Source organism: Phallusia mammillata, chromosome 1 (genome assembly GCF_965637545.1).
Source record: "Phallusia mammillata chromosome 1, kaPhaMamm4.hap1.1, whole genome shotgun sequence".
Taxonomy (NCBI): domain Eukaryota; kingdom Metazoa; phylum Chordata; class Ascidiacea; order Phlebobranchia; family Ascidiidae; genus Phallusia; species Phallusia mammillata.
Genome location: NC_137252.1, coordinates 13,318,751 through 13,345,472, shown reverse-complemented (window position 1 = coordinate 13,345,472; position 26,722 = coordinate 13,318,751). Strand labels below are relative to the sequence as shown.

Below are 26,722 nucleotides of genomic sequence, written 5' to 3'. Positions count from 1 at the left end.
CAAATTATGTTTAAAAAAATACTTTACCTGTGTTTTATCATGAGGAAAAACACAAATAAACATTCAGGCTTTTCTACAAATTTGGCAACGTTTCCATCCAGAACTCATATCGATCCGACAACAAGTTGGAATCAACCGAGAAAGGACTTTCAAACACCAAGTGTCGACGAGCATTGACGTCATACGTAGGCCATTCCATTGTCATATTCTCACCCTGATTCGGATCACTACAAAACAAAATGTGTGACAGTTCAAAAAGACAGATTTAAACTGTTTGTTAATGCCTAAAAAGCTACCAACAAAAAAATAACTCTTTATCTTTTTTAATCACCAAATTCTTAAATTGGATGGGGGCAAATTGAGAACAGCGCGTTAAGCGCAGGGCCATATTGTTCAATGTGGTAAAAAAGCTAACATTTACTTAGTCAATGAAATGTGACGGGCCAGATTTTACGGGCGAATCGACCGCTAATTGCCCATTTTAAACATAATAAAGGTTTCTATTTGCAAAAGAAAATTGTTTAAAATTCAAAATTGTTTTAACTAGTAACTAGCAAGTTTTGTACCCATTTCTGGCAAAATTGACTAAGTAGTCCATCCAGTCGTTAGAAAGTTGTTTTTCTTCGTCGCTAAATTTCACCGGGGGTTCCAACTTTCCTTTTGCCAATGGCATTCCAAATGTAAAAGTAATATCATCTGTATGGTCAGCCTCACAAAATGGTGCTTTTCCTTTCCAACCGCCGCTAAATTCTTCTTCGTGTCCACACCTGGTTTTGTGCGTCATCCAATACATATAGGTTTGATGACCTTTGTCTGAAACAAATTTAAACGATGCTACAACTAAGTTACCATAACTATGTGCTTTAAATGCGACATTCAAAAAGGAGATCAATTTTACTTTAGGGGCGTATATACATCGTTCTATAGGCACAACAACACCCTTACAAGTGTTTCATCGCAGCAAAGTTGTAGACTAGTGTTCACCTGCGTGAGCCCTTGCTTGCTCGATAGATGGCGCCACAAAGGTCATTTCAGCTATAACACAGCCGACAATCTTGCTCCATCGAAATTTGTCATCGGCTGGAAATACTGTGGCAAATCGTTTTTCGATCAACTTCCATGCTCGTTCAATTTTTTCAGGCTATAAAAAATAAAGCTGATTCATTCTCGACTGTGGTAAATTTGTCTGACTTTGGTAAGTTTAGAGGAGAAAGTAGAGTACGTAATATAACGAAGTCAAATAGACCGAAATCGCGTACTATACCTTCACAGACAGAGCCAACATTCCTTTCGCCATTTGCTCTCCAAGGTTTTTGTCATATCCGTCCTTAAAGCCAGGAGGAAAGTCGTTTGCGATGATCCCGTATCCTTCACTGTTATTGCACCCAATAATGTATGGCACTGGAGCAAAGTTTCCTTTCTTTAGAAGTGCTTGCGGGTGTTCGGGAAGAAACTCATTTCCTAACGTCGCACCAAAAAACACGTAACTCTCCTAAACATAAATTCAACACTGGAATTAGCCCTAAAGCGTCGATGCAGACCAGCAATCACGGCACACTTATACATAAATCATACAGTACGTCTTCCTACTCATAAGCTGACATTCGCTGCATATGAGGCAAACAACGGGACTTGTGATTCCACTTTTGACCAACTACCTAAAAAAGGCTCAATGTTCGGGGTATCCCCACCGCAGGTTAGCATATGCAGGAAATTTTGGTTGCCGGTTGATTCAGTATTACGCCTTTAACGGGCCTGGCGAAATATGATAACTTTCAAATTATGTTTAGTAGTGTTATTCTCATTTGATTTGAGGTATTTCAACAAGTGATTTATTTTTTTACCTTTGCTTTTTGGAAAAATGCAAAAATGTAATTGATAATTCTAATTTGTGCAAAACATATTGTTAGCTTTGCGACATGTTTCAAACATAAACTTTACTACTACAAACAATGAAAATCAAGGAGCTGTAAACCTCAACACGCATTTTTTGCAAACACTTGTTACTTGCCGTGCATATAACTTACAATATCCTGGGCATCCATGATAGCTTCAGCCGAAAGCGCCTTCAGTTTTTTCATGATGGAATTCGGTTCCGTTTCCGTGATTTTCAACTTATCCAGCATTGATTTAAGTGTTTTTGATTGATCCTCAAATACAAGTGCTTCAAACAACGCCCAAAGTTTATGTTTATAGATTGCATTAATAAAACAATATGTATATATATATATACGTAAAAAGAAGTAATTTTACTTACGACTGTAGTTTGCAACCCCGCTGTGACTTATTGCTTTGTGAAACAAACCACGTGACATTGGAGAAATGACGTGCATTCCAACTGAAATTGCACCCGCACTTTCACCAAAAATTGTTACATTATTCGGGTTGCCTCCAAAGTTCCTGATATTTTCCTTAGTCCACCTAGGTTGCAATTGCAAAACCAATACTTTACATTTAAACGAATAAACCAACTTAAAAGAAATATAGTAAATATAAAATAGTAGCAACAAGAAGTTTACTTTGTCAGTACCGTAAGATCCACAAAGATTGAAATTTTAAAAGCACACAGACTCGCTTCAGGTGCAAATACCACGTAGCGTTTGTTAAAACAAAGTTACTGATTGATTAAACATGACAAGCGAAATAGCGACATGATGTTTGAAACGTGTTCATGATTTCGTAAAAACGCGAAACTTTGTCATCGATGTATACGGCTTTAGAGTGATACAACAAGCAACCAAGCCTAAATTTGCCGTTAAGTACTAAAGTAAAACAAACACTAGTGATAAGCTTAGTTGTTATCCACACAAATGGTCAAAGTAAACTAAGATTCATTGCTGATGTCTAAACTCACTTTAGTGCCATGATTTGGTCATGCAGGCCCATGTTTCCGGTCCATTTGGATGTTTTGCCAAGATCCAAGAACCCGAATGCGTTTACACGGTAATTCGGCACAACCAGCACTACGTCCTTCAGTCCGCAGAGAACTTGACCGTGAAAAAAGACGCTTCCTCCCATCTGAAATCCACCACCAAAAATCCAAAACAACACCTGCGGTTCCAATAAAAATAGAATATTTTAAAGGTAAACGAAAACCAACGGCTGGTTTTCTGACAAAAAAAGTTTTCAGCTTCAGTGGTGTACGTGAGTTTTATTTCCACAAACAAAATAATAGGAACGGACAAATAGCTCACAGGCAAATTGGCAGTCTTGTTTGTTGTGGGGGTAAAAACGTTAAGGTAAAGGCAATCCTCGCTGATCGAAGTGTAATCCTCATTGGCGACTTTTACAAAAACTATCTCCGTTGTCATATCTTTCACGCCTTTTAACTTTTGATATGGAACTGGAATGCTTTTCGTGGCATCAAGCACTCCGTTCCATTTTTCCGCGCTAAAAATCACAATTTACAAGCACAAAATCACAATTTTTGTCAATTCAGTGGGCTTGTTTGCTGCGAGACATGCCACATAAATATACCAAACATTTTATAAAGGAGCAGTGCAGACCTACTTAGGTTGCACTTGAGTGACATTACGGTCACGAGGTTGTTAAAGCTTGCATAAAACTAGCTGTTTTTGTAAACGCGCCACGTTTGCAGCATTTATTTAATGACTATTCTGACAAATGGGGTGGTTAAACCGCTGCAGATCACACAACGAAGTGTTTGAAAACGTATATAGGTGTTTAGGGAATCGTGAGTTTAAGATGTAAAGCTTCTTACCTCCACCAACAAAAACACTGACTGTATTATTATCCCCATAAAATTTAGTACATGCAAAACTGTGTGAAACTTAACTACATCACACTACGAACAAATACAAGCACACATTTGTTACTCACTTTTGTGGTGGCTCAAATCGCAACTCGCCAATCGGCGGTTTTGCGAAAGGAATTCGGGAGTAAGAGTAGACGCACTTGGCATTGTTTCCTTCAGGCTTGGCAAGTACTTGACCTTTTACCTTTCCAAGATTTGTTTCTACAACTGGACATTCACTCATTGTGATGTGAGTTTTACTTCTGTCAAAATGCAAAAACATAAAAACATGATTTTGCACAATTTCGACTCGAAACTCAAAACTACATTATATTTGCGCTCGATCTTAGGTTTAACACATCATTAATACAAATAGCACACCCTCGTTTTCACATATAGGCACAAAGTTCAAAACTTCGTCAACATATAGAACCTTTTGGGGCAAGTCAACCGAGCAAACAATACTCTGTAAACACATGTTCGACGATTGAAAGAGCCAGTTATTAAGCTATATGCGTTGCTGATGTTTAAACACCAGCAATAAAAAATAAACTTTATGACTAAACAGGCAAAGCATACAAATCGTTTTATTAAAACTTACTGAATCTCTTAACAGTCGAATTTTCTACCAGTATTTTTAAATTTGGAAATTACACCCACAACGTTACGGCCAGATAAAATCACACTTTGATGCCAAACTACTCCAGGGGTATAGTGCGGGCGACCCAACTGTGCAACATAAATCGTGTAACATAGGCTAGACACGATTGCATAAACCACCTATTCAATCGTTTTTCTGTTTGCTCTATGATTGTTTGTTCACGTGTGCCGCGCACAAGCAAGGCAAATAAGTCAGAACAGGCGTGGTGATAAGAGTTTTGTGGTACGGAGAGTCCAAAGAAACCGGACATTGTGTTGTCCACAGCCAGTAGTAGAAAATACATTCGATATAGCAGTAGATGGGATAAAAAAGTCGAATAAAAAACTAGATTTAGGAATAATAAACTTTAATTGTGCTTTGCTAAATCTTTTAGCTTAAATAAAAATTTGCGCAAAAATCTAGATATAAGTTTAGAATAAGAGTTTATTATGGGAGACTGCCCTGTCGTCGAAACAAGTCTGGGAAAAGTGAAAGGCTTGGTTTTGCCCAAAGCCAAATGCAGAGGCGCACAAGCTGTATTTCAGTACTCCCGAATTCCGTTTGCTAAACCTCCATTGGGTGAACTACGGTTTGAACCACCTCAAAAGTAAGTGGAAAATCTTAAATTATAATAAAGGTTACTTCGCAAACGGGGAAAAAAACGTAATTTGACCATAAAAGTAAATAATCTCGCTATGTAAGCATTACGTTGAATCAATGTAGGCTCCATATGGAAACAAAGTAATGTTGTTCATCTGGTAATTTTGTGACTAACGCCGTTTATGCTTGGTCACAATATTCAATGTATTCATTTTCTTAAATATCAACGGCAACCGCACAATAAACAAACGGAACATGGGATTTAAGGTTTCAAAATCACTTCTCATTGACGTGGTTATAGGATTAGCCAATTTTTTGTCGAAATAAATTAAGCATTTAATGAACTTTTCTAAACATTTAGGGCTGAGAAATGGGATGGCGTTTTGGATGGAACACAAAGCATACCAAGTCCAATGCAGGACCACAAAATGGTGGATAGAATATTTAATAGCCTAGCTACTATAAAAGTTTCAAACGAAGAGCTGAAACTATTTAGCGAAGATTGCCTGTACTTGAACGTGTTTACACCCAATGCAAGCAAAACCGCAAACTTACCAGTAAGAGATTTTCCGCTTACCGTTCGCCTAATAGCATTGTGTTTTTATACTTGTATCTGTACAAAAAGCAGTTCTGTGCTTTTTATTAACGTAAACCAAACAAAACTTCCTATATACATGCTGTCTTTTTATTTCAACTGAAACGTGTTGATATTCAGGTGTTGTTTTGGATATACGGCGGCGGTTTTGTAATGGGTGGTAGCCCTTATTACAATGGACAAGTGCTATGTGGAATGAAAGATGTCGTGTTGGTTGTGCCCAATTACCGGGTTAACATCTTTGGCTTTTTTGACCTGGGAAAAGACACAAAATGGAAAGGAAACATGGGGCTCAAGGACCAGGTCATGGCAATGAGGTAAATAGATGACATATTTACAACATTTTGTGAAAACAAAATCGGTTAGTGACTTTTCAACTTGTCTGCACTAGACTGGTTTCTAAATGAGCATAAAAAAACGACATACATTTACCATATTCCTGCATAAAGGTGGACAAAGGAACACATCAGAAACTTTGGCGGCAATCCCGATAATGTAACGATTTTCGGGGAAAGTGCTGGCGCAATCTCGGTTGGGCTTCACGTTGTTTCACCCATGTCGCGCGGTTTGTTTCACAAGGCAATAAGTCACAGTGGAAACGCGAACTGTCCTAGTAAGTGACACAGTCGAATAATATTTTAAAATGCTTTGCCCAAGCCTTACATTATGAAGTCTTCTATTACATCAAATGTAACTTATTTAAACTTCGATAATGATAAAAACGTTCTGTATCAAATGATCATTTGACAAAATATATCTTTTGTTCCGTAGTGTTAAAGAAAGACCAGTCCGCGACATTGAAACTTATGTTAGAAAATCTTGGTATCACCGACTCGGAACCCGAGGCTATTATGCAGAAACTCAAGGCGCTGCCAGCAGAAAAAGTTCTCAGCAGTTTGGATGCGGTAAAAGCCTAATTTTGTACAAAACTTCTTGGAAAAGATGTAAAGATTGAGCATAAACTTTATGTTTTCTATTAAGCAAAAGTACCAGATATTTTCCCCTACTGCTGGTGACGATTTTCTTCCGGAGACGCCTAACGCTCTTCTTCAGAAAGGAGACTTTGCTCCCGTCCCCTACATAATTGGTTGTAACAACACAGAAGGATATGGTCTCCTCAGTGAAGACTTCCCACCAGGATTTGCTGAAGGATATGACAGAAAAACAGCGATCGAACTTTGTCATGGAATGTTAGCTCTCACTTTAGAGGTAAGCAGTGCTTTTCACAGCCGTTTGGGATTACGCTGATTTTACCATAGTAAATTAGAAATTTGGTGAAACTGGACCAGTGGTTCTCAAACTCCGGTTTCGGGGCCGCATGCGGCTCCCAACTGCATTGCGGCTCGCATCAGACCTCACAAAACCACCAAACATTGCTATTTTAGCTTTCAAAGTCATCTTCTTTATTGATTTTCTCAAAGTTTCGTTTTTTTGCGGCTCCCTACACACTTAAAAAATACCATTTGGCCCCGACAATAAAAAAGTTTGAGAACCACTGAACTAGACGTTGTGTAAGACTTTGCCGATTCTTTAAGCAATATTATACATCTGCTTGATGTTTTGTTTTCAGCCAGACAAAATTCGATCAGCTTGGCAAAAAATTGAGAAAAAGTTTGAGAGTGTATTTCCAGCTGATGACAAGCAGAGGTGGAGTAAAATACTTGGTTCCATTATCGCGGAGACTTGGTTTGTGACACCGGCCGTTCAACAATCCCAAGCCCATGCAGGTGTGGTTGTTTCGTTAAACATTAAACGTTGAAGATGATTTCTGTACTGCCAACAGAAACCGCATAACATTGCAAACTCTTTCTTGACCCTAACTTCACTCGTTACTTACTGCGTTTTTGCTTACGAGCATACGTGCAAAAATGCTATAAAGAACTTTAAAAACCTAACTTAAACATACCGTGTATAAAATGAAGTGAACTTACAAACCTTTGTTTTTCCAAACGCTGACTGCCATGCTGTAAACTGAGCGTGTCGCTTCAAGTTTGACAAATATGTTTTCGAATCAGTTTTAAATCTGGCATAACGAATTCGGGTCCGTCAAACAACATGCCAATTCCAATAGCACGTCAATATAGATACTACAATTTCCAAACGGGCGATATAAAGCTACACATAATTTCTATTTTGCTAGGATATGCTATTGGTTAAATTTGTCAAAAAACTAAAAAACAATTTTCTCTCAGGTAAAGGTTATAAGACTTACATGTATTTAATGACTCATCAAATGAGGTGGCAGCACGAAGAGGAGTTTAGTGGGGGTTACAAAGGAAAACCGGACTTTTGTGAAGCTGATCATGGGGACGACGTTTCTCTAACGTTTGGAGAACCGTTTGCAAATGGCATAATCACCCCACCAATCAGGTTTAGTACGGAAGAAGAAGAACTGTCCAAGTTGTGGATAGACTACATCACGAATTTTGCCCAGACTGGGTATGGTTATGCCTAAACAAACGTATCATGCAATAAGTCAGTTTATTATTGATTAGTGTATAGGCCTATGTTATATTGTAACAATACCCTAAAACAAATTTGTTTCATGTTTGTTTTTTCCAATCTTATTGATAACACAATTTTTTTACTAGTCATTTGATGCGCAAAAAAGGGTTCAAGTAACTACCAATACAAGGCAACAATGATTTAATCTATAAGCTATTGCTGCCAGGCATAGTATTAAGTTTAAAGAGCTCTTCTGGCAAATGTGATTTTATTCCGACGTTTCGACGTCCTATACAGGTCGTCTTCATCAGGGTAAATAACACTGTGTAAAAAAACGGATGTCATTGGGGGCCAAAAACAATAACAAATGTTATAATGTTGTAAACTTTAAAAACGCGGCTGTCAACTTTTTCAGTTACTGTATAACAAGCATTCTTAGAACTTGGAAACCCAAACTACACATGTTCTAGTCTTCTTGGTAGACATCAGATGTTGGTAGGCTACGGTTTGGATTTTAAATACAAGTTAACACAAAAAAATGCCCAACCAAGTTCTTTCGTTTTTCCCAATATGGCTCATAGATACTACATAGATATGGCTACAAAAAAACAAAGAAATAGATTGCTATAGTTCAACCAAAAAAAAACAGCACCAGTAGCTTTCACAAATCACTATACACTTACCAACTGACTACAGACCACAGGTGACACAACTTAACTTTTTCGCGAGTTTACAATTAACACTTTAAGATGTGCCTTTTCTTCAGCAAGCTGTGTTGTGGAATGGCCCTGTTAATTTTCCAAAATACAATCGTCTATGACGTCACAGAGTGACATTGTAGTACAACTCGTAAATACTTGAAAATGGCGGGAAGCATAGAAATATTACATACAAACATGTTTCTTGGGTGTTTTGTTTTCTTCTAAACCTTAACTAATAAGTCAACACATTTTTTCAGCAATCCCAATAAAGGCGTGGATATGGCAGCTGAATGGCCGCAGTACGATGGGAGTAATCGCCGACATTTGCTTGTGCGCATTCCCTTCTCCGTGGGTGAAAAACTCATTGCTGATCGTTACGATTTTTGGATGGACACACTATGTGGAGTCATCAGCTAGTTGACCCAAGTAAACCGTTTAAGCAATGTTTTAACGTTGACAGTTTTGTTATTTTAACTGAAAATGGAAGAAATTGTTTAATGAAAATGGAAGACATTGTTTAATGACGATTGCTGATAAACATGCGCCAATTTAAAAGTAATTTGCTATTGTTTGTCGATATTTGTGTACCAATTGTGGTTCACTCTGCTGACGACGGTAACAAAAACCGATATAAACAGTTGATGTCTATCAGTGTTGAGTAAAACGCGTAGTCGCACATATAGCCTAACAGCAGTCTAGATATGGACATAAAAACCTTCAAACCAGCAATTAGCTTTATTTATGACTTCTTTATGTATATATTGGTATATGTATTTATTGATTATTCTAAATAATAAAAAAAAATTGAGAAACCCGGATGTTATTGGAAATTTAGTCATAAAAATCTACCAGAAAAACAACGATTCTACCTTTGGATATTGGCAGTCCAATTTCATAATACTTTTGTGTCAATGTTGCATGTATTCCAGAATGGCGATAAAGAACTTGCGGAATTTCAAAAATCATACTAGTCACCTTACTATTTTCAGTCGACACTTTTAAATCAGAAATTCACACACGGTAAAGATGCATGCTAACTGGCCTGCCAAGAGTTAACAGTAAAGCTCTTGTAATACTTCGCCGACAACGCAAAGCTTTTCGATAGTGCAATCAACGCCGGTGCACTCATGCCCCAGGTAACCAATTTGCCAACAAACTTCCATCCGCGCTGATAGTTGGTTAGTTGCAAAGGGTAATACGTGACAATTGACAAATCTCACAAAAAGAGGTTGTGTGGAAACCTAAAGCAGATTAAATAGATAGGGGTCAACTTAGACAAAACCTCGAGAATATAGTTTTTTCAGTAAACAAAACGATACGTTTTGCACTTAAAGGCAATGGTGGGATTCAATTTTTTTGTCAGCCGGTTCCATTAAAAGGTCATATTTTTCAGTCGGTTCTGTTACAAAAAGTCCATTAACAGTAACCGGTAATGCTGACCGGTTCGCTGATCTCATAAAATTTCGTGAGACCGTTGTGTAGAACCGGTGCGAACTAGCTGAATTCCACCACTGGTAGCGTAGAGCGGGGGTCGGCAACCTTTTTTGCACTGCGGACCGTTTTTGAAACTCAAATTTTATCGCGGACCGGTCTTTAAAAAAAAATGCAAACATTTAGCAATAAAAACGCTTAAATTAGTTTATCATCCCCGGGATACATGGGCAAAATGTTTTATAGCATTAAACCTGAAAAATTTTACGGCCCGGTAACGAACTCCTCGCAGACCAGCACCGGGCCGCGGACCGGCGGTTGCCGACCACTGGCGTAAAGAGTTTAAACTGTTACGTAAAGTTACCGTTTGCATAATGTTCACACTGTAGATATCATTCCTCATGACTGACAATAACTAACAAACAGTGACCCAACGTTTAGAAATTAAAAAAAGCATTTTGAACCATGATTTTTTAGGGGTGAGTTACTCAAAATAAATGGAGTAGTTTGTTATAAAGAAAACTACTATGTGTGTCATTTGTTTCAGATGACACCGAAGTCATTAAAGAAATAAAAGACCTATTTCAGTATCAGAAAAATGCAGCTCTGGGTTTTATTGCGCATAAGTAATAAACACGATAATGTATACCTACTTTCCTTCTTAAGACGAACAAAATTCAGTGGAAACAGTGCCTCTGGTGGTTTGAACAAATGTTAGGCCTGTCTTTTTCAGCATGTTTATCTTAATAAACAGGAGTGTTGTAACCAGTGTTTCATACCGGAACGGAACGTTATACCGGAACGAAATAAATATTTTTTGGCTCAAATACCGGAACGAAATACCGAAATAAAAAATATTTAAAATACCGGAACAGAACGAAATACCGTTAAATTTTATTCCGGTATTTCGTTCTGGACATTTGACATGATACAATTGCTCAAAAATTTCGCGCCGTTAAGCTATAATAAAAATTGAAGCTCCTACAATTTACATCCGATTGACCATCATTGACAAATGTTATGTGACGTAACAACTACCGACAATAATTTTTGTGTGTTGCAACTTTCTTCCTTTTTTCGCTTAATAGTTGCAAAGACCACAAAGAAACGTTCGTTTGTTAAGACCGAAATACCGAAAAATACCGTTATAAATTTATTTCGGTTAGACCGGATCGAAATGAAAATATCGGTCCAGAACGAAATAAATAATTTGCTCAGAACGAACAACGTTATTTGGTTTCGTTCCGTTCCGGTATGAAACACTGGTTGTAACCTAGCTACACTAACATGTGCAGGTAATGTCTTGTCACCAGCTGAAGTGACGAAACCTTACAGGTCGAAACTGGGTACAGTAACTGCTGCTAGCTTGGTGTGTAATGACTCCGTGCTTTTTTAAATTAAGTTTGATTGCATACAAAAAATGCGTTCCAGTTCCAAAAAAAAAAAAATACTCAAAAATACTCTAGCTGTGGTTTATCATAAGAAAAACACAAATAAACATTCAGGCTTTTCTACAAATTTCGCAACGTTTCCATCCAGAACTCATATCGATCCGACAACAAGTTGGAATCAACTGTGAAAAGACTTTTAAACACCAAGTGTCGACGAGTATTGACTTCATACGTAGGCCATTCAATTGTCATATTCTCACCCTTGTGCAGATCACTACATAATAAAATGTGTACAGACAGTTTAAAAAGACCGATTAAAATTGTTTGTCTATGCCAGTGGTTCTTAAGAGTGATGTACCGAATCGGCGAAATTTCGATTCGGCCGAAACCGAATATTCGGTGGTTTTGCCGAATAAATTCGGCCGAATCAACCGAATCATTTATGACGTCACGCGAAGTAGTACGCCACACGTTTGACATGAAAATATAAGTTTATCTACCAGGCAATTAGTGCAGAATGGTTGTGTTTTGTCCTTATTTCAGTTCTGTTGGGTTTAACATTGCCTCAAGCATGATTGCCTACCCGACAATGAATTACTGATTAGTTGTCTGCAGTGGGAAAACGATAATGTGTTAAAAAATATAATGATTGGCGCGATTTTCGTTGGTACTAAGCAGAAAAGACAAGTTTAACGTTATGAATATGTGCTCGTAAAAGATTCGGTTTCGGCCGAATCGCAACAAATTATTCGGCCGAAACCGAATCTTTGCAAAACTGGCCGATCGGCCGAATAAATTCGGCAAACCGAATATTCGGTACATCTCTAGTTCTTTTATGAACACACTTTTAAAGCCACATTTCGTTTTTTTATCGTTTTCCCCACTGCAGACAACTAAATAGTAATTCATTGCCGGGTTGGAAATTATGCTTAAGGCAATGTTAAACTGCACAGAACTGAAATAAGGACGAAACACAACCATTCTGCACTAATTGCCTGGTAGATAAACTTATGTTTTCATGTCAAACGCGTACCGTACGACTTCGCGTGACGTCAGAAATGATTCGGTTGATTCGGCCGAATTTATTCGGCAAAACCGCCGAATATTCGGTTTCGGCCGAATCGAAATTTCGCCGATTCGGTACATCGCTATTAAGAACCACTGGTCTATGACTAAAAAGCTACGAACAAAAAATAACTCCTTATCTTTGTTAATCCATATGGGCGGGTGACTAACTTGGATCGGGTGCACATTGAGAAGACCGCATTAAGTGAAGGGTCATACTTTTCAATGTGTCAAAAAAGCTAGCATTTACTGGTTCAATGAAAACGCTGTGACGGGCTACATTTGACGCTCGGATAGATCTCTAATAAACGTTTCTTTTTGCAAAATAAAAATGTTTCAACTAGTAACGTACCCATTTCTGGCACAATTGACTAAGCAGTCCATCCAGTCGTTAGAAAGCTGTTTTTCTTCGTCGCTAAATTTCACCGGGGGTTCCAACTTTCCTTTTGCCATAGGAATTCCAAATGTAAAAGGAATATCATCTGTATGGTCAGCCTCACAAAATGGTGCTTTACCTTTCCAACCGCCGCTAAATTCTTCTTCGTGTCCAGACCTGGTTTTGTGCGCCATCCAATACATATAGGTTTGATGACCTTTGTCTGAAACAAATTTAAACGATGCTACTACTATCATAACAATGTGCTTCGAATGGGACATTCAAAAAGTAGATCGATTTCACTTGGAAGTATATACATCGTTCTAAAGGCACAACAACACACTCACAAATGTTTCAGCGCAGCAAAGTTATAGACTAGTGTTCACCTGCGTGAGCCATTGCTTGCTCAATAGATGGCGCTACAAACGTCATTTCAGCAATTACACAGCCGACAATTTTGCGCCATCAAAATTGGTCATCGGCGGGAAATGCGGTGGCAAATCGTTTTTCAACCAACTTCCATGCTTGTTCGATTTTTTCGGGCTAAAATGAATAAAGACGACTCTTTCTTTACTTTGGTAAATGTGTCTGGGGGTGGTAAGTTTGAAAGTGTGATAAGAGGAGAAAGCAGGGTACGAATGCTACAAGATTGTCAAATTTTCTGAAAAAATATATCGAAGTCAAATAGACCGAAATCGCGTACTATACCTTCACAGACAGAGTCAAAATTCTCTTAGCCATTTGCTCTCCAAGTTTTTTGTCGTATCCGTCCCTAAAGCCAGGAGGAAAGTCGCTTGCCATGATCCCGTATCCTTCACTGTTATTGCAACCAATAATGTATGGCACCGGAGCAAAGTTTCCTTTCCTTAAAAGAACTTGCGGATGTTTGGGAAGAAACTCATTTCAGAACGTCACGCCGAAAAACACGTTACTCTCCTAAACATAAATTCAACACTGGGATTAGCTCTGAAGCGTCGATGCAGACCAGCAATCACGGCACACTTATATGTAAATCATAGTACATCTTCCTACTACGAAGCTGACATGTGCTGCTTGTGACTCCGCTTTTGCCCAACTTTCCAAGTCTCAATTTGTGGGTTAATCCCACCGCAGGTTAGTATATGTGGAAACATTTGGAGACCGGTTGATTCAGTATTGCGCCTTTAATGGGCCTGGCGTAATACAATGATTTCCTAGTTAAGTTATAGTGGTGTTATTGTCATTGTATTGGAGGGTGTTTCAACAAGTTATTTATATTTTTTTTACCTTTGCTTTTTTGCTTTGCGACATGCTCAAACATAAATTTTACTAAAACAAGCAATGAAAGGCCATGAGCTGCAAGCTTCAACACGTATTTTTGCAAATACTTGTTTACTCTCCGTGCATATAAATTACAATATCCTGGGCATCCATGATAGCTTCAGCCGAAAGCGCCTTTAGTTTTTTCATGATGGAATTCGGTTCCGTTTCCGTGATTTTCAACTTATCCAGCATTGATTTAAGTGTTTTTGATTGATCCTCAAACACAAGTGCTTCAAACAACGCCCAAAGTTTATATTTATTGATTGCATTAATAAAACAGTATGTAAATATATATATATTTGTAAAAAGAAGTAATTTTACTTACGCTGTGACTTATTGCTTTGTGAAACAAACCACGTGTCATTGGAGAAATGACGTGCATTCCAACTGAAATTGCACCCGCACTTTCACCAAAAAGTTTCACATTATTCGGATTGCCTCCAAAGTTTCTAATATTTTCCTTAGTCCACCTAAAAAGATCAGGTATGGCAAGTCCAAATAATACCTTGCATTTAAACCAATTAAGCAACTCAAAATAAAAACAAATAAATATTAAATAGTAGAAACAAGTTTCATAAATCATTACACTATAGTTCAAAAATTTAAACTAGTATGTGAAGTTGAAACGTGCGGAATACTAATTAAGTTTACTTTGTCTGTGCCGTAAAATCCATAGAAATTGAAGTTTTAAAAGCACACTTACTCGCTTCTTTGTGCAAATACTAAGTAGTGTATGTTAAAATGAAGTTACTGATTGTTTAAACATGACAAGCGAAATAGCGACATGCATAATGTTTAAAACGTGTGCATGATTTCGTAAAAACGCGAAACTTTGTCATCAATGTATACGGCTTTAGAGTGAGACAACAAGCAACTATAAAGCCTAAATTTGCCGATAAGTACTAAAGTAAAGCAATTTTTGTGATAATCTAGTTTTCTTATCCTAACAAACAAACGGTCAATGTGAACCATGATTTAGAAAGTCTAAACTCACTTTAGTGCCATAATTTGATCAAGCAGGCCCATGTTTCCGGTCCATTTGGAACTTTTGCCAAGATCCCAAACCCCGAAAGCGTTTAAACGATAATTCGGAACAACTAGCACTACGTCTTTCAGCCCACAGAGAACTTGACCGTAATAAAAGACACTTCCTTCCATCTGAAATCCACCACCAAAAACCCAAAACAACACCTGCGGTTGCAAAAGAAATAGAATATTGTAAAGGTAAATGGAAACCAACGGTTGTTTGCTGACAAAAAAGTTTTCAACTTTAGAGGCCTACGTGGGTCTTATTGCCCCCAAACAAGCCAATGGGAACGAATAAATATCTCACTGGCCAATTGGCAGTCTTGTTTGTTGTGGGGGTAAAAACGTTAAGGTACAGGCAATCCTCGCTGATCAAAGTGTAATCCTCATTGGCGACTTTTACAAAAACCATCTCCGTTGTCATATCTTTTACGCCTTTCAACTTTTGATATGGAATTGGAATGCTTTTTGTAGTATCAAGCACTCCGTTCCACTTTTCCGCCCTAAAAATTACAATTTACCAGCGATAAACGTGCTTTTCTATACTTTAAAGTTTAAACGATTGTTGTTCATGACGAATCGGGAAACAATTTTCGTCAAATCAGGACCAGCCTAGACCTATAAGGTTGCAGTTACAGCTACGTGGCATTTATTTAACGACTATTTTAACAAATGGAATGGTTAAACCGCTGCAGATCACACACCAAAGTATTTAAAAACGTATATAGGTGTTCAGAGAATCGTGAGTGATACACGTGAAGCTTCGTACCTCTCCCATCAAAGAAAGCACTGTATTATTATCCCCATAAAATTTAGTACATGCAAAACTGTGCGGAACTTTAACTTAATCATACTGCGAACAAATACAAGCACACATTTGTTACTCACTTTTGTGGTGGCTCAAATCGCAATTCGCCAATTGGCGGTTTTGCAAAAGGAATTCGGGAGTAAGAATAGACGCACTTGACATTGTTTTCTTTAGGCTTGGCAAGTACTTGACCCTTTACCTTTCCAAGATTTGTTTCTACAACTGGACATTCACTCATTGTGAAGTGATTTTTACTTCTGTCAAACTGCAAAAACATAAAAACATGATTTTGCACAATGTCGACTCGAAACTCAAAACTACATTATATTTGCGCTCAACCTTAGATTTAAACACATCATGATCGGCGCTTTTAATATACAGATTTTAGTGTACAGCACACCCTCGTTTTTCACATGTAGACACAAAGTTCAAAACTTCGTCAATATATTTTGTGGCAAGTCAGGCGAGCAAACAGTACTCTGCAAACAAATGTTTGACGATTGAAAGAGTTAGGTCAGCTATATATTGGTTGCTGATTTTTAAGCACAAGCTATAAAAAACTTTATGACTAAACAGGGAAAGCATACAAAGTCGTTTTGTTAAAATTTACTAAATCTTTTTACAGTCGAATTTTCTACCAGTATTTTTAAATTTGGAAGTAACACCAACAACGTTACGGCAAATAAATTTTGATTATCACACCTTGATGCTCAATTACTCCAGAGTGTATAGAATAAGCGAAACTATCTCAACTGTGCAACATAAATCGTATCATATAGGCTAAACACGATTGCATAAACTACTTATTAAATCGTTTTTCTGTTTGCTCTTTAATTGTTTGCCCATGTGTGAGGCGCACACAAGCAAGGCAAACAGGTCGGGAAAGGCGTGATGAGAAGAGTTTGGTGGTACGAAAAAAATTAGAAGAACTGAACACTGTGCTTACAGCCAGCTGGCTATGTTAGAAAATAGGGTGTAGACGTAACCAAAATTTGATTAAAAAACTGTTTGATGGAAAACAAAATTGAACTGTATTTTGCCAAAACGTAAAGCTTAAACACAATTTGCGCTACCGTTATTTTCAAGTATATTAAAAGTTTATTATGGAAGACTGTCCTGTCGTCGAAACAACTCTTGGAAAAGTAAGAGGCTTGGTTTTGCCAAAAGCCAAATGTAGAGGCGCACAAGCTGTATTTCAGTACTCGCGAATTCCGTTTGCTAAACCTCCATTGGGTAAACTACGGTTTGAACCACCTCAAAAGTAAGTGGAAATCCTGGAAATAACTTATAGGGAACTTGGCTAACGTGCATTACCCTAACGTAATTTGACAATAAAAAAATTATCTTGCTATGTAAGCATTACGTTGAATCAAAGTAAGGTTGTTCTTTTGGCAATTTTGTGTTTTTTATCAAACGCCTGCTTGGTCAGAATGTTTCTTAAATTACCAGCATATAATAAAACACCAAAACAGTGCAGTTTAGGTTTCAAAACATCACTTCTCATTGACCTGGATAGGATTAGCAAACCTTTTGCCGTATGAAATTAAGCTTTTAATGAACTTTTCTAAACATTTAGGGCTGAGAAATGGGATGGCGTTTTGGATGGAACACAAAGCACACCAAGTCCAATACAGGACCACAGAAGTGTGGATAGAATAATTACCAGCCTAGCTACTGTAAAAGTTTCAAACGAAGAGCCAAAACTTTTCAGCGAAGATTGCCTGTACTTGAACGTGTTTACTCCCAATGCTAGCAAAACCGCAAACTTACCAGTAAGAGATTTTCCGCTTACCGTTCAAGTTTTTAGGCTTACAGCAGTACACATACAGTGTTTTTTTGTGCCGGAGTACCATAAGTTGCAATATGTACGTAAATTTAAGGAATTGCTAACTCACAACTACAAACTTAAAACATCTTATTTAGGTGTTGCTGCAAATAACTAAAAAAGCAGCTATTTGCTTTACATTAACCCGTGTTGATATTCAGGTGTTGTTTTGGATATACGGCGGCGGTTTTGTAATGGGCGGCAGTCCTTTCTATAATGGACAAGTGCTATGTGGAATGAAGAATGTGGTATTGGTTGTGCCCAATTATCGAGTTAACACTTTCGGCTTTTTGAACCTTGGAAAAGACACAAAATGGAAAGGAAACATGGGACTCAAGGACCAGGTCATGGCAATGCGGTAAATAAACAATACTTTTACGATTTTTGGTAAAAACAAAATTATATGTATTGGAAAGCAAGTTGGCTGAATGATGGTGAGTTTACAAATTTGTCCGCAGCCGAATATTTTTTGAGGCTTGTTTGCACTTAAAAACACTAAACAGACATTTACCATGTTTTCGAACACAGGTGGACCAAGGAAAACATCAGTAACTTTGGAGGCAATCCCGATAACATGACGATTTTCGGGGAAAGTGCTGGCGCTGTCTCCGTCGGGCTTCATGTTGTTTCCCCCATGTCGCGAGGCTTGTTTCACAAGGCAATAAGTCACAGTGGAAACGCGAACTTACCTAGTAAGCAACACATCCAAATACTATTTTTAAAGTGGTTTGCGCTTAAGCGTTTAGATAAAATTATCTGACCTGGCTAGTGCGCGTTTTACTGAAAGATTTGTATTTGATAACTAAACATGGTCAAAACCTACAGAAAAACGTTTTTTACCACTCAGCGGTGAGTACCAGTTTTTTAACTTCATTTAAACAGCTTTAAAAAAAGACCAATCAGCAACCTTGAAACTTATGTTGGAGAATCTTGAAATCACTGAATCAGAACCTGAGGCTATTATGCAGAAACTCAAGGCGCTGCCTGCAGAAAAAATTCTCAACAGCTTGGATGTGGTAAAAACTTAACCGTGTATTTACAACATTTCTTGGAATCGATTTATGGATTCAGCAGAAACGTTTTTAATTTAGCAAAAGTACCAGATGTTTTTTGTGACTGCCGGTGACGATTTTCTTCCGGAGACGCCTAATGCTCTTCTTCAGAAAGGTGACTTTGCTCCCGTCCCTTACATAATTGGTTGTAACAACACAGAAGGATATGGTCTCCTCTGTGAAGAGTTCCCACCAGGATTTGCTGAAGGGTACGACAGAAAAACGGCAATCGAACTTTGTCACGGAATGTTAGCCCTTAGTTTGGAGGTAAGCAGTGCTTTTCATAGCCTATTGGGATTACGCTGATTCTAACTTGCCATAATAAATTAGAAATTTGGTGAAACCAGAATTTATGTAAGACATTACCCATTCTTTAGGCAATAATGTAGATCTACTTGATGTTTTGTTTTCAGTCAGACAAAGTTCAATCAGCTTGGCAAAAAGTTGAGAAAAAGTTTGAGAGTGTATTTCCAGCTGATGACAAGCAGAGGTGGAGTAAAATACTGGGTTCCATTATCGCTGAGACTTGGTTTCTGACACCTGCAGTTCAACAAGCCCAAGCCCATGCAGGTGCGGTTGTTTCGGTAAACATTAAAGACGATTTACTGCACTGTCAACAGAAACTGCACAAAATTGCAAACTGCTGCATAACCCTCCATTCCGAATTCACTGCATTTTTGCTATTAAAGATGCATGACAAAATGCTATAAGTAACTTTATAAACCTAACTTAAACAAACAGTGCATCGAGTAACAGTGAACTTCTTCGCTTCTCAAAGGCTGACTGCCTTACTGTAAGTGTAAACTAAGCTTGTCGTTTTCAAGGAATGGCTCCTAAGTTTGACAAATATGTTTTTGAATCATTTCTAAATCTGGCATCATGAATTCGGGCCCGTCAAACAACATGGCAGTTCCAATAGAACGTATAGTGTTCCGCTGCCTAGTGCAGTGTTAGAGATTAGACATAACACTAAGTGTTTGTTTATAATATGCTTTAGCTATGTCTCGCGCACAAAGAATGAAACGGCGTGGTTACATACGGTCACGTGACATACTGTTTACATAGAGATCATTTAATGCTGTTTGTAAACTCTACAGCACGTCAATATAGATACTTCAATATCCAAAGAAACAATTTGAAGCTACACAGAATTTCTAATTTGCTAGGTTATATTATTAGTTAAATTTGTCAAAAAAATCTAAACAGTAAATTTCTTACAGGCCAAGGTTATAAGACTTACATGTATTTAATGACTCATCGAATGAGGTGGCAGCATGAAGAGGAGTTTAGTGGGGGTTACAAAGGAAAACCGGACTTTTGTGAAGCTGATCATGGGGACGACATTTCTCTAACATTTGGAGAACCGTTTGCGAATGGCATAATCACCCCACCAATCAGGTTTAGTAAGGAAGAAGAAGAACTGTCCAAGTTGTGGATAGACTACATCACGAATTTTGCCCAGACTGGGTATGGTTATACCTGCAATTAAAACAAACGTATCATACAATAAGTCAGTTTATTATTGGTTAGTGCATACGCCTACATTATAGTGTAACTATACCTAAAAACAGTGGTGCGAAACCTACGGTCGTACCCCATCATAAACACTTAAGATTGATCTTTATACTGTGCAGCACAATCTCTGCACGCTAGAAATTAATCTGGGCTTTTTGGGCGCCATAAGAGTACACGTATATATATATATATGATATAAACCAATTTCTTTACATCAGTAATTTTAAAACAAAAATAGGCAAGTAAATGGCGGCCGTTGTTGAAATAAGAATCTGCAAAGCGGCCGTCGTAGCAAAAAGGTTTTGCACCCCCGCCCTACAACAAATTTGTTTTCATGGTCTTTTCCTCATCGTCGTTACTCATCGTTACTTGATCACATTTACACAATTTTTTCTCATCGTTACTTGATCACATTTTACACAATTTTTTGTTGGTCATTGGCTGCGCAAAAAAGTGGTTCAAGTAACAACCAATACAAGGCGACAATGATTGAACCCTTGAAAAAACGGATGTTATTGGGCGCCAATTTTCCAATTTTTAAAAACGCGGCTGTCAACTTTTTAGTTACTGTACAACGAACATTCTTACAACTTGTACACACAAACAACACATGTTCTTGTCCTCTTGGCTAGATCTCTTGGTAGACGAGGTTGGTAGGCTACGGTTTGGATTTTAAAAAATAACACAAAGAATTACCTAACCAAGTTCTTTCATTTTTTTGTCAACATGGCAACAAAAACAAAGAAATAAGCTTAGATGGCAATAGTTCAACCAAAAAAACAGCACCAGTAGCTTTTACAGATCACTGCACACTTACCAACTCACTACATACCACAGTTGACGCACCTTTTTATCTTTTCGCGAGTTCACAATTAATACTTTAAGATGTGCCATATCTTCGGCAAGCTGTGAGGTGGAATGGCCCTGTTAATTTTCCAAAATCCAATCGTCTATGACGTCACACAGTTGCATTGTAGTATAACTCGTAAATACTCGAAAACGGCGTGAAGCATAGAAATACTACAAACAAACATGTTTCTTAGGCGTTTTGTTTTCTTCCAAAGATATATGCCAATATTTTTGCAGGAACCCCAATCAAGGCGTGGATGTGGCAGCTGAATGGCCGCAGTACGATGGAAGTAGTCGTCGGCATTTACTGGTGCGAAATCCCTTCTCTGTGGGTGAAAAACTCATTGCTGATCGTTATGACTTTTGGATGGACACAGTATGCGGTATCAAAATCTAGTTGGCCCTAGCACAACGTTTTGGTTTTAACAATGATTCTAACGTTGACAGCTTGGCTATTTTGACCAAAAATGGAAGACATTGTTCGATTGCTGTTAATCATGCGCCAATTTAGAAGTAATTTGCTATTGTTTGTCGATATTTGTGTACCAATTGTGGTTTAGTGTGTTGACGACAGTGACATAAACCGATATAAACAGCTGATGTCTATAAGCGTCGTATCAAACGCGTAGTCGACATTTTCGAAATAAAAACCTTTCAACTGTCAAACCACTAATTAGTTAATGACTTCGTTATGTATATGTATTTATTGATCATCCTAGATAAAAAAAAAGGAAATTGTGAGAAAACTGAGTGATGTTATTGGAAACTTTGTCATAAAAATCTTCCAGAAAAACAACGGTTCTGCCTTTGGATGTTGGCAGTCCAAATCCATAATGCTTTTGTATCCACGTTGCATGTATTCCAGAATGGCGATAAAGAACATGCGAAATTTCAAAAAACATATCAACCACCCTACTATTTTCAGTCGACACTTTTCAATGTGTAATTCGCACAAGGTAAAGATGCATATGCTACCTGCCCTGCCAAGACCTGACAGTAAAGCTCTTAAAGCGTTTCGCCGACAACGCAAGGCGTTTCGACAGTGCAATCAGCGCCGATGCACTCATGCCCCAGGTCAGTGGTTCTCAAACTTTTTTTGTTGCGACGCCTCTGGAAAAGTTTTCTGGACTTGCGACGCACCAGCAAATAAAAGTTAATGAGGAAACTTATCAATAAACAGTTAATTTAAATCCTTTAAACAGCACTAAGAGAACAAATTTAGCCTAACTGTTTTTCGACAAAGTTACTCAACACTTTCAGTGCACCCGGCAATCACGTGCGGGCTTTTGTTAATTGTTTTAATTATTGCGCACAATTGCATTGTCTTGTCTGCTGCAAGGCCTTAACAGCATCAATAACGAATTACAATGAAAGTAATGTTTCAACTTACGCACAATATGACTGATGCACAAAAATTTACTGCTAAAACTCATGCACAATAATTACTTCAAACTTTTCTGACAATTATACGTTATAACTACCTCAAGCCTTTGCTAGAAAAGTCGCCTTTGTTACATTGTTAAGAAACAAGACTCCGTTCACATAATCAAGTTTAATGCCCGCCAAGCGTCGCCCCAGACACGCGCCTATCACGCACTTGCTGCTTGTACTGTTTGGTCTCGACGTACATTAACGGACAGCCGCATTTTTGATCAAAAACTTTTGAGGTAAATTTACGTCAATCCGCACTCTACGCAAAAAGTATTTGGACGTAGATATACGTCACCTGCACTGAAACCTCATTTTTATGAAATAAACTGAGTTCATCCACGAAACGGAACTATTCTGCGACGCCCTTGGAAAATTGAAACGACGCACCAGGGCGTCGCGACGCACAGTTTGAGAACCACTGCCCCAGGTAATCAATTAGCCAACAAACTCCTTTCCCCGCTGATAGAGGCAAAGTGTAAAACGTGACAAATCTCACTAAAGGAGGTCTGTGGAAACCTACAGCAGATTGAATGGAGTAGGGTCAGGTTGCGCAGAACCTCGAGAATATAGTTTTGCATTAAACAAAACGACACATACGTTTTGTATTCAACATTTAAACTGTTATAAAAGTTATTGCTTTCATGGCTTTCACATTGTAGCCTACAAACTATTCCTCGTGATTCTTCTGACATTCATTTTTGGCAACATTCTAACTTTGTCAATATTGCACTGACATTTTATTTAAACACGACAAACTCCGTGTAACATGAAATAAGTGCTGTCCTGGAATACAGTTTTAAAAATAAACCTAAAATGACACAAGCAGAAATAAAGCAGCGATAAAACACACATAATATACCCAAGTACTCTTTTAGTGACAGAGTTGTCGAAGAAATGAAAGGCACTCATTTAAAATTCATTTTCAATTATTAAAGGTGCATAGAAGTGAAAGCTTATTGCACACCGGAAATATTACATCTCTGCGATCAAATAGCTCAATAACTTAACAGAAATTCGCGTACCCATCTAAATCGTCATTAAATACCATCTTATCTTTGTGATGCAACTTCTTGCAAGTTCTTTGTACTTCTTTCCACCCTTTCTTTTTTCTCCTCTGGTGTCAAATCTTCTGCCATGGAATAGGCTTCAACCGCTTTTAAGTAGAATGTCAAAGCGTCGCCAATTCGTGAGTTCGCCGTACAAACGAACCCGTAGTTGTTAAGCAAGTGGCCGTAAACCTGGTATTTTGCAGCATCGTCGCCAAAAACTTTCCTCAGCAGAACAACTGCAAGATTTAAAGTTTCTTCTCTTGCCCTGTTGTCTCCGATACGGTTCTGTGCGCATTCGATGTAATGCAAGCACCAGGCTTCGCACAAGCATCTGCTTTCAGCACTGACATGGGAAAGATTTAAAATTCTGCGCCGCGCATTGCTCATCAGGGGGATCACGAAGTCTCGTACAATGCGCTTATTTTTGAAAAACTCGAACCATCTAGGATCTTCCAACAAACCCATGCCAGTTAAATGCAACCCACCAACACAGCCCATAACACCCTCTGCACTACCATCCAAATGGGAATATTTATCATAAAAGTCCAATGAAATTTGATAAATCAACATCGCTTGCATAAAACTGCCCTCAAGTCGGTGTTTATCAGCAAATGCCACCATTTGTTCTGGACTCACTTCACCTTGACTTTCAATCATTTTTACAAGTAGATGCTTCACAGCATCAGCTTCTTCATATCTATGATTTTCTACACATTTCATGTATGTTTCAACAAGTCGTCTTTCGTCACTGATTTGAACTAAAACAAAATTAAAAACTTGGAACCTTTAACAAAAACATTTTTGAAAACAAAACTACTGAATCACATTTCATGATTATGGGACAGTATAATGTTACAACCTACCAGCTTTTGGTTGAGATTCAGCCATAAATCCGTAATGGAATTCACTATGTGTTGAAGGACTTAGCTTATGTAATGTATCATAAACATTACTACTTTCAGTTGGCTCTGTATGAAAAAAGCTTTATTTGAATATATTGCAAAAGACAAAAAAATGATAAAAATCTTTTAAAAAAATATGAAAACTATTAATAATATACCGGAAAAACAAATTTATACACAAAACCAGGTGTTATTTTTTATTCTGCATTTTGGCTATTGACAGTAATTTTAAAATACTGTGCCTGGCCACTAGTGTTTGAAAGCTATTTGTTTAAACTTAACAAAAAAATGTTTATGAAAATGGAAACTTCCACTAATGTACAATTTACCGGCGATGAACCCTCATCACAAAATATATTCAACTTCCAATTTTATGCATGTTTACCTTGAAACTGTCCAAGGCAAGTAGAAAAGTGGTGTAGTGGAATGAGTTGATCTTGATTAGTTGATGGATTCTCATTGGAATCAATCTGACTTACAGCATTTACAACTTGTTGCAGGACAGTACTGGGGTTTTGCTTTTCAAGCAATCTGTCAAATTTTTCCCTGACAGTAATCATATCTGGACGTTGAGAAGCATTGTGGTGCCAACATTGTATCATTTCTTTTTCAATGGATCCAACAATTACTCTATCTTTGCTATCTAGAGTCTGCTTCAGCTTTTCTATCGGTTCACAATCTGGCCTCTTTCCATTGCAGATTTCATTGATGAGAACACTAGTCTCACATAGTGGGTATGGCAAAAGACATGTTAGAATCAAATGAACAACAACAGCAAATGAGAAAGTATCATGTTCAATCATTGGTTCAATGATAGGATTTTTTAGTTTCTCGGGTGCTGTGTAGTAAAAATTGTATTGATTTTCCTTTTGATTCACGGGGTTGTGTGTTGTTGAACCTACAATTGTAGCAAACTGTACACTTGCAATGTCAGCAAGTTTGCAATGCAAGTCCTCTGTAAGCAGAACATTTTCTGGTTTAATGTTACTATGAACCAATCCCTTTCCATCAGATAAATTGTGAATAAATGCAATTCCACCGCAAATTTCTGCTATCATTCTGAGACGAAGAGCAATTTCTATTTGAACTAGTGGCCTCATAAAAAATTGCCTGATATTTCCACCTTTGTAATACTGCATGACAATACCCATGGCACGCAACCATTTCACCCAACCAAAAACTTGAGCAATGTTTTCATGGCTTGCCTTGACCAAACTGTTGATTTCTGTCAGAAATCTGCAAAAAAAATTATGAAAGATTCTTTTCTGTCAATATAATGTAGCTATGCACATAATTCATTAGGGTTGACAAATAATTGCTAAAAATGTGACAAATAACACAAACTCACTTTTTTTGTTGTTCCGCTTGTTGACCTTCTTCACCAGTAAGAGAGAAAACTTTGATGGCTGCTTTGTTAAAAACTCTTTTGTGTCCAACTAAAACAACTCCGTACCCACCAGAGCCAATTATACATTCTTGTGAAGCACACAAAATATCAGCAGCTTCAAATTCCTGCAACTGAACCACAGAAAGAAAGGGTAGAAATAAAAAACTTTTTTGAAGTATTCAAAATATGTATTTATTGTATCAATACTGTTTCAAATGTTTACAACTAAATGAATAATTATTTCGACTTGTTGAGTATTACTACACAAATCTTTACTTACATTTGTGTGCCCAGCCATTTATACAGCTTCTTAAAACAAACAGGTGAAGGTGTTGTACTGTATTTCCTTTAATTGTGGGACGTCACTCAAACACCGTAGTTAGTAGTTAAACAGAGTTTCCAAAACTATATTGTTACGGTACGTTTTGCTGTCTAAAATAGGACGTATTAACCACCTTACCATAATGCTTATTATAACGTCATGTAAGGATATTTAAAGCAAAACCAAACCTATTTTTAAACAAATGCAATTTTGGGTCAAATAACCAATTACGAATTTGCTTTGGGGAAATCACCCG

At 37.7% G+C, this 26,722-nt stretch overlaps 6 protein-coding genes across 6 annotated transcripts; 2 read left to right on the top strand and 4 right to left on the bottom strand.

The window, feature by feature from the left end:
• LOC145232956 (cocaine esterase-like) lies at window positions 1-4,014 on the bottom strand. The gene is made up of 9 exons (XM_080097651.1): window positions 3,841-4,014; window positions 3,195-3,390; window positions 2,855-3,051; window positions 2,258-2,421; window positions 2,028-2,164; window positions 1,265-1,492; window positions 985-1,141; window positions 567-813; window positions 1-227 (listed from the first exon to the last, which is right to left on the bottom strand). Exons 1-9 carry the CDS (start codon window positions 3,996-3,998, stop codon window positions 74-76), a joined length of 1,638 nt encoding a protein of 545 aa, XP_079953777.1. The 5' UTR covers window positions 3,999-4,014; the 3' UTR covers window positions 1-73.
• Window positions 4,015-4,843: 829 nt separating this feature from the next.
• On the top strand, window positions 4,844-8,044 carry LOC145232858 (cocaine esterase-like). Its single transcript, XM_080097568.1, has 8 exons — window positions 4,844-5,001; window positions 5,356-5,551; window positions 5,710-5,906; window positions 6,039-6,202; window positions 6,361-6,494; window positions 6,571-6,798; window positions 7,160-7,316; window positions 7,782-8,044. Exons 1-8 carry the CDS (start codon window positions 4,844-4,846, stop codon window positions 8,042-8,044), a joined length of 1,497 nt encoding a protein of 498 aa, XP_079953694.1.
• Window positions 8,045-11,333: 3,289 nt separating this feature from the next.
• Window positions 11,334-15,563, bottom strand: LOC145232753 (acetylcholinesterase-like). The gene is made up of 6 exons (XM_080097462.1): window positions 15,295-15,563; window positions 14,626-14,770; window positions 13,707-13,895; window positions 13,385-13,541; window positions 12,975-13,221; window positions 11,334-11,831 (listed from the first exon to the last, which is right to left on the bottom strand). The coding sequence occupies exons 1-4, from the start codon at window positions 15,456-15,458 to the stop codon at window positions 13,464-13,466; spliced, it is 576 nt and encodes a 191-aa protein (XP_079953588.1). The 5' UTR covers window positions 15,459-15,563; the 3' UTR covers window positions 11,334-11,831; window positions 12,975-13,221; window positions 13,385-13,463.
• Window positions 15,564-15,570: 7 nt separating this feature from the next.
• Window positions 15,571-16,372, bottom strand: LOC145232659 (pyrethroid hydrolase Ces2e-like). The gene is made up of 2 exons (XM_080097360.1): window positions 16,215-16,372; window positions 15,571-15,829 (listed from the first exon to the last, which is right to left on the bottom strand). Exons 1-2 carry the CDS (start codon window positions 16,370-16,372, stop codon window positions 15,571-15,573), a joined length of 417 nt encoding a protein of 138 aa, XP_079953486.1.
• Window positions 16,373-17,237: 865 nt separating this feature from the next.
• On the top strand, window positions 17,238-22,108 carry LOC145232569 (fatty acyl-CoA hydrolase precursor, medium chain-like). The gene is made up of 9 exons (XM_080097255.1): window positions 17,238-17,395; window positions 17,711-17,906; window positions 18,121-18,317; window positions 18,488-18,651; window positions 18,842-18,975; window positions 19,051-19,278; window positions 19,425-19,581; window positions 20,232-20,478; window positions 21,613-22,108. The coding sequence occupies exons 1-9, from the start codon at window positions 17,238-17,240 to the stop codon at window positions 21,770-21,772; spliced, it is 1,641 nt and encodes a 546-aa protein (XP_079953381.1). The 3' UTR covers window positions 21,773-22,108.
• A 1,411-nt stretch (window positions 22,109-23,519) lies between these two features.
• Window positions 23,520-26,663, bottom strand: LOC145209367 (receptor-interacting serine/threonine-protein kinase 3-like). The gene is made up of 5 exons (XM_080079644.1): window positions 26,425-26,663; window positions 26,106-26,275; window positions 25,143-25,993; window positions 24,719-24,823; window positions 23,520-24,613 (listed from the first exon to the last, which is right to left on the bottom strand). Exons 1-5 carry the CDS (start codon window positions 26,440-26,442, stop codon window positions 23,856-23,858), a joined length of 1,902 nt encoding a protein of 633 aa, XP_079935770.1. The 5' UTR covers window positions 26,443-26,663; the 3' UTR covers window positions 23,520-23,855.
• Between the last annotated feature and the right edge of the window lie 59 nt (window positions 26,664-26,722).

Coding starts and splice junctions, on each gene's coding strand:
- LOC145232956 (XM_080097651.1), bottom strand. CDS start 3,998: ATGAGTGAATGTCCAGTTGTAGAAACAAATCTTGGAAAGGTAAAAGGT. Junction 1,142..1,264: donor TGTTGGCTCTGTCTGTGAAG/GTATAGTACGCG, acceptor TATTTTTTATAG/CCTGAAAAAATTGAACGAGC. Junction 228..566: donor GTCAATTTTGCCAGAAATGG/GTACAAAACTTG, acceptor TTTGTTTTGTAG/TGATCCGAATCAGGGTGAGA.
- LOC145232858 (XM_080097568.1), top strand. CDS start 4,844: ATGGGAGACTGCCCTGTCGTCGAAACAAGTCTGGGAAAAGTGAAAGGC. Junction 5,552..5,709: donor GCAAAACCGCAAACTTACCA/GTAAGAGATTTT, acceptor GTTGATATTCAG/GTGTTGTTTTGGATATACGG. Junction 6,495..6,570: donor TTCTCAGCAGTTTGGATGCG/GTAAAAGCCTAA, acceptor TTTTCTATTAAG/CAAAAGTACCAGATATTTTC.
- LOC145232753 (XM_080097462.1), bottom strand. CDS start 15,458: ATGGAAGGAAGTGTCTTTTATTACGGTCAAGTTCTCTGTGGGCTGAAA. Junction 14,771..15,294: donor GATCAAATTATGGCACTAAA/GTGAGTTTAGAC, acceptor TGATCTTTTTAG/GTGGACTAAGGAAAATATTA. Junction 13,542..13,706: donor TTTTGACTCTGTCTGTGAAG/GTATAGTACGCG, acceptor TATTCATTTTAG/CCCGAAAAAATCGAACAAGC.
- LOC145232659 (XM_080097360.1), bottom strand. CDS start 16,372: ATGAGTGAATGTCCAGTTGTAGAAACAAATCTTGGAAAGGTAAAGGGT. Junction 15,830..16,214: donor CGATTTGAGCCACCACAAAA/GTGAGTAACAAA, acceptor TGTAATTTTTAG/GGCGGAAAAGTGGAACGGAG.
- LOC145232569 (XM_080097255.1), top strand. CDS start 17,238: ATGGAAGACTGTCCTGTCGTCGAAACAACTCTTGGAAAAGTAAGAGGC. Junction 19,279..19,424: donor TGTTAGCCCTTAGTTTGGAG/GTAAGCAGTGCT, acceptor TTTTGTTTTCAG/TCAGACAAAGTTCAATCAGC. Junction 20,479..21,612: donor ACGAATTTTGCCCAGACTGG/GTATGGTTATAC, acceptor ATATTTTTGCAG/GAACCCCAATCAAGGCGTGG.
- LOC145209367 (XM_080079644.1), bottom strand. Junction 24,824..25,142: donor TTGCCTTGGACAGTTTCAAG/GTAAACATGCAT, acceptor TTTTTCATACAG/AGCCAACTGAAAGTAGTAAT. Junction 24,614..24,718: donor TGAATCTCAACCAAAAGCTG/GTAGGTTGTAAC, acceptor ATTTTGTTTTAG/TTCAAATCAGTGACGAAAGA.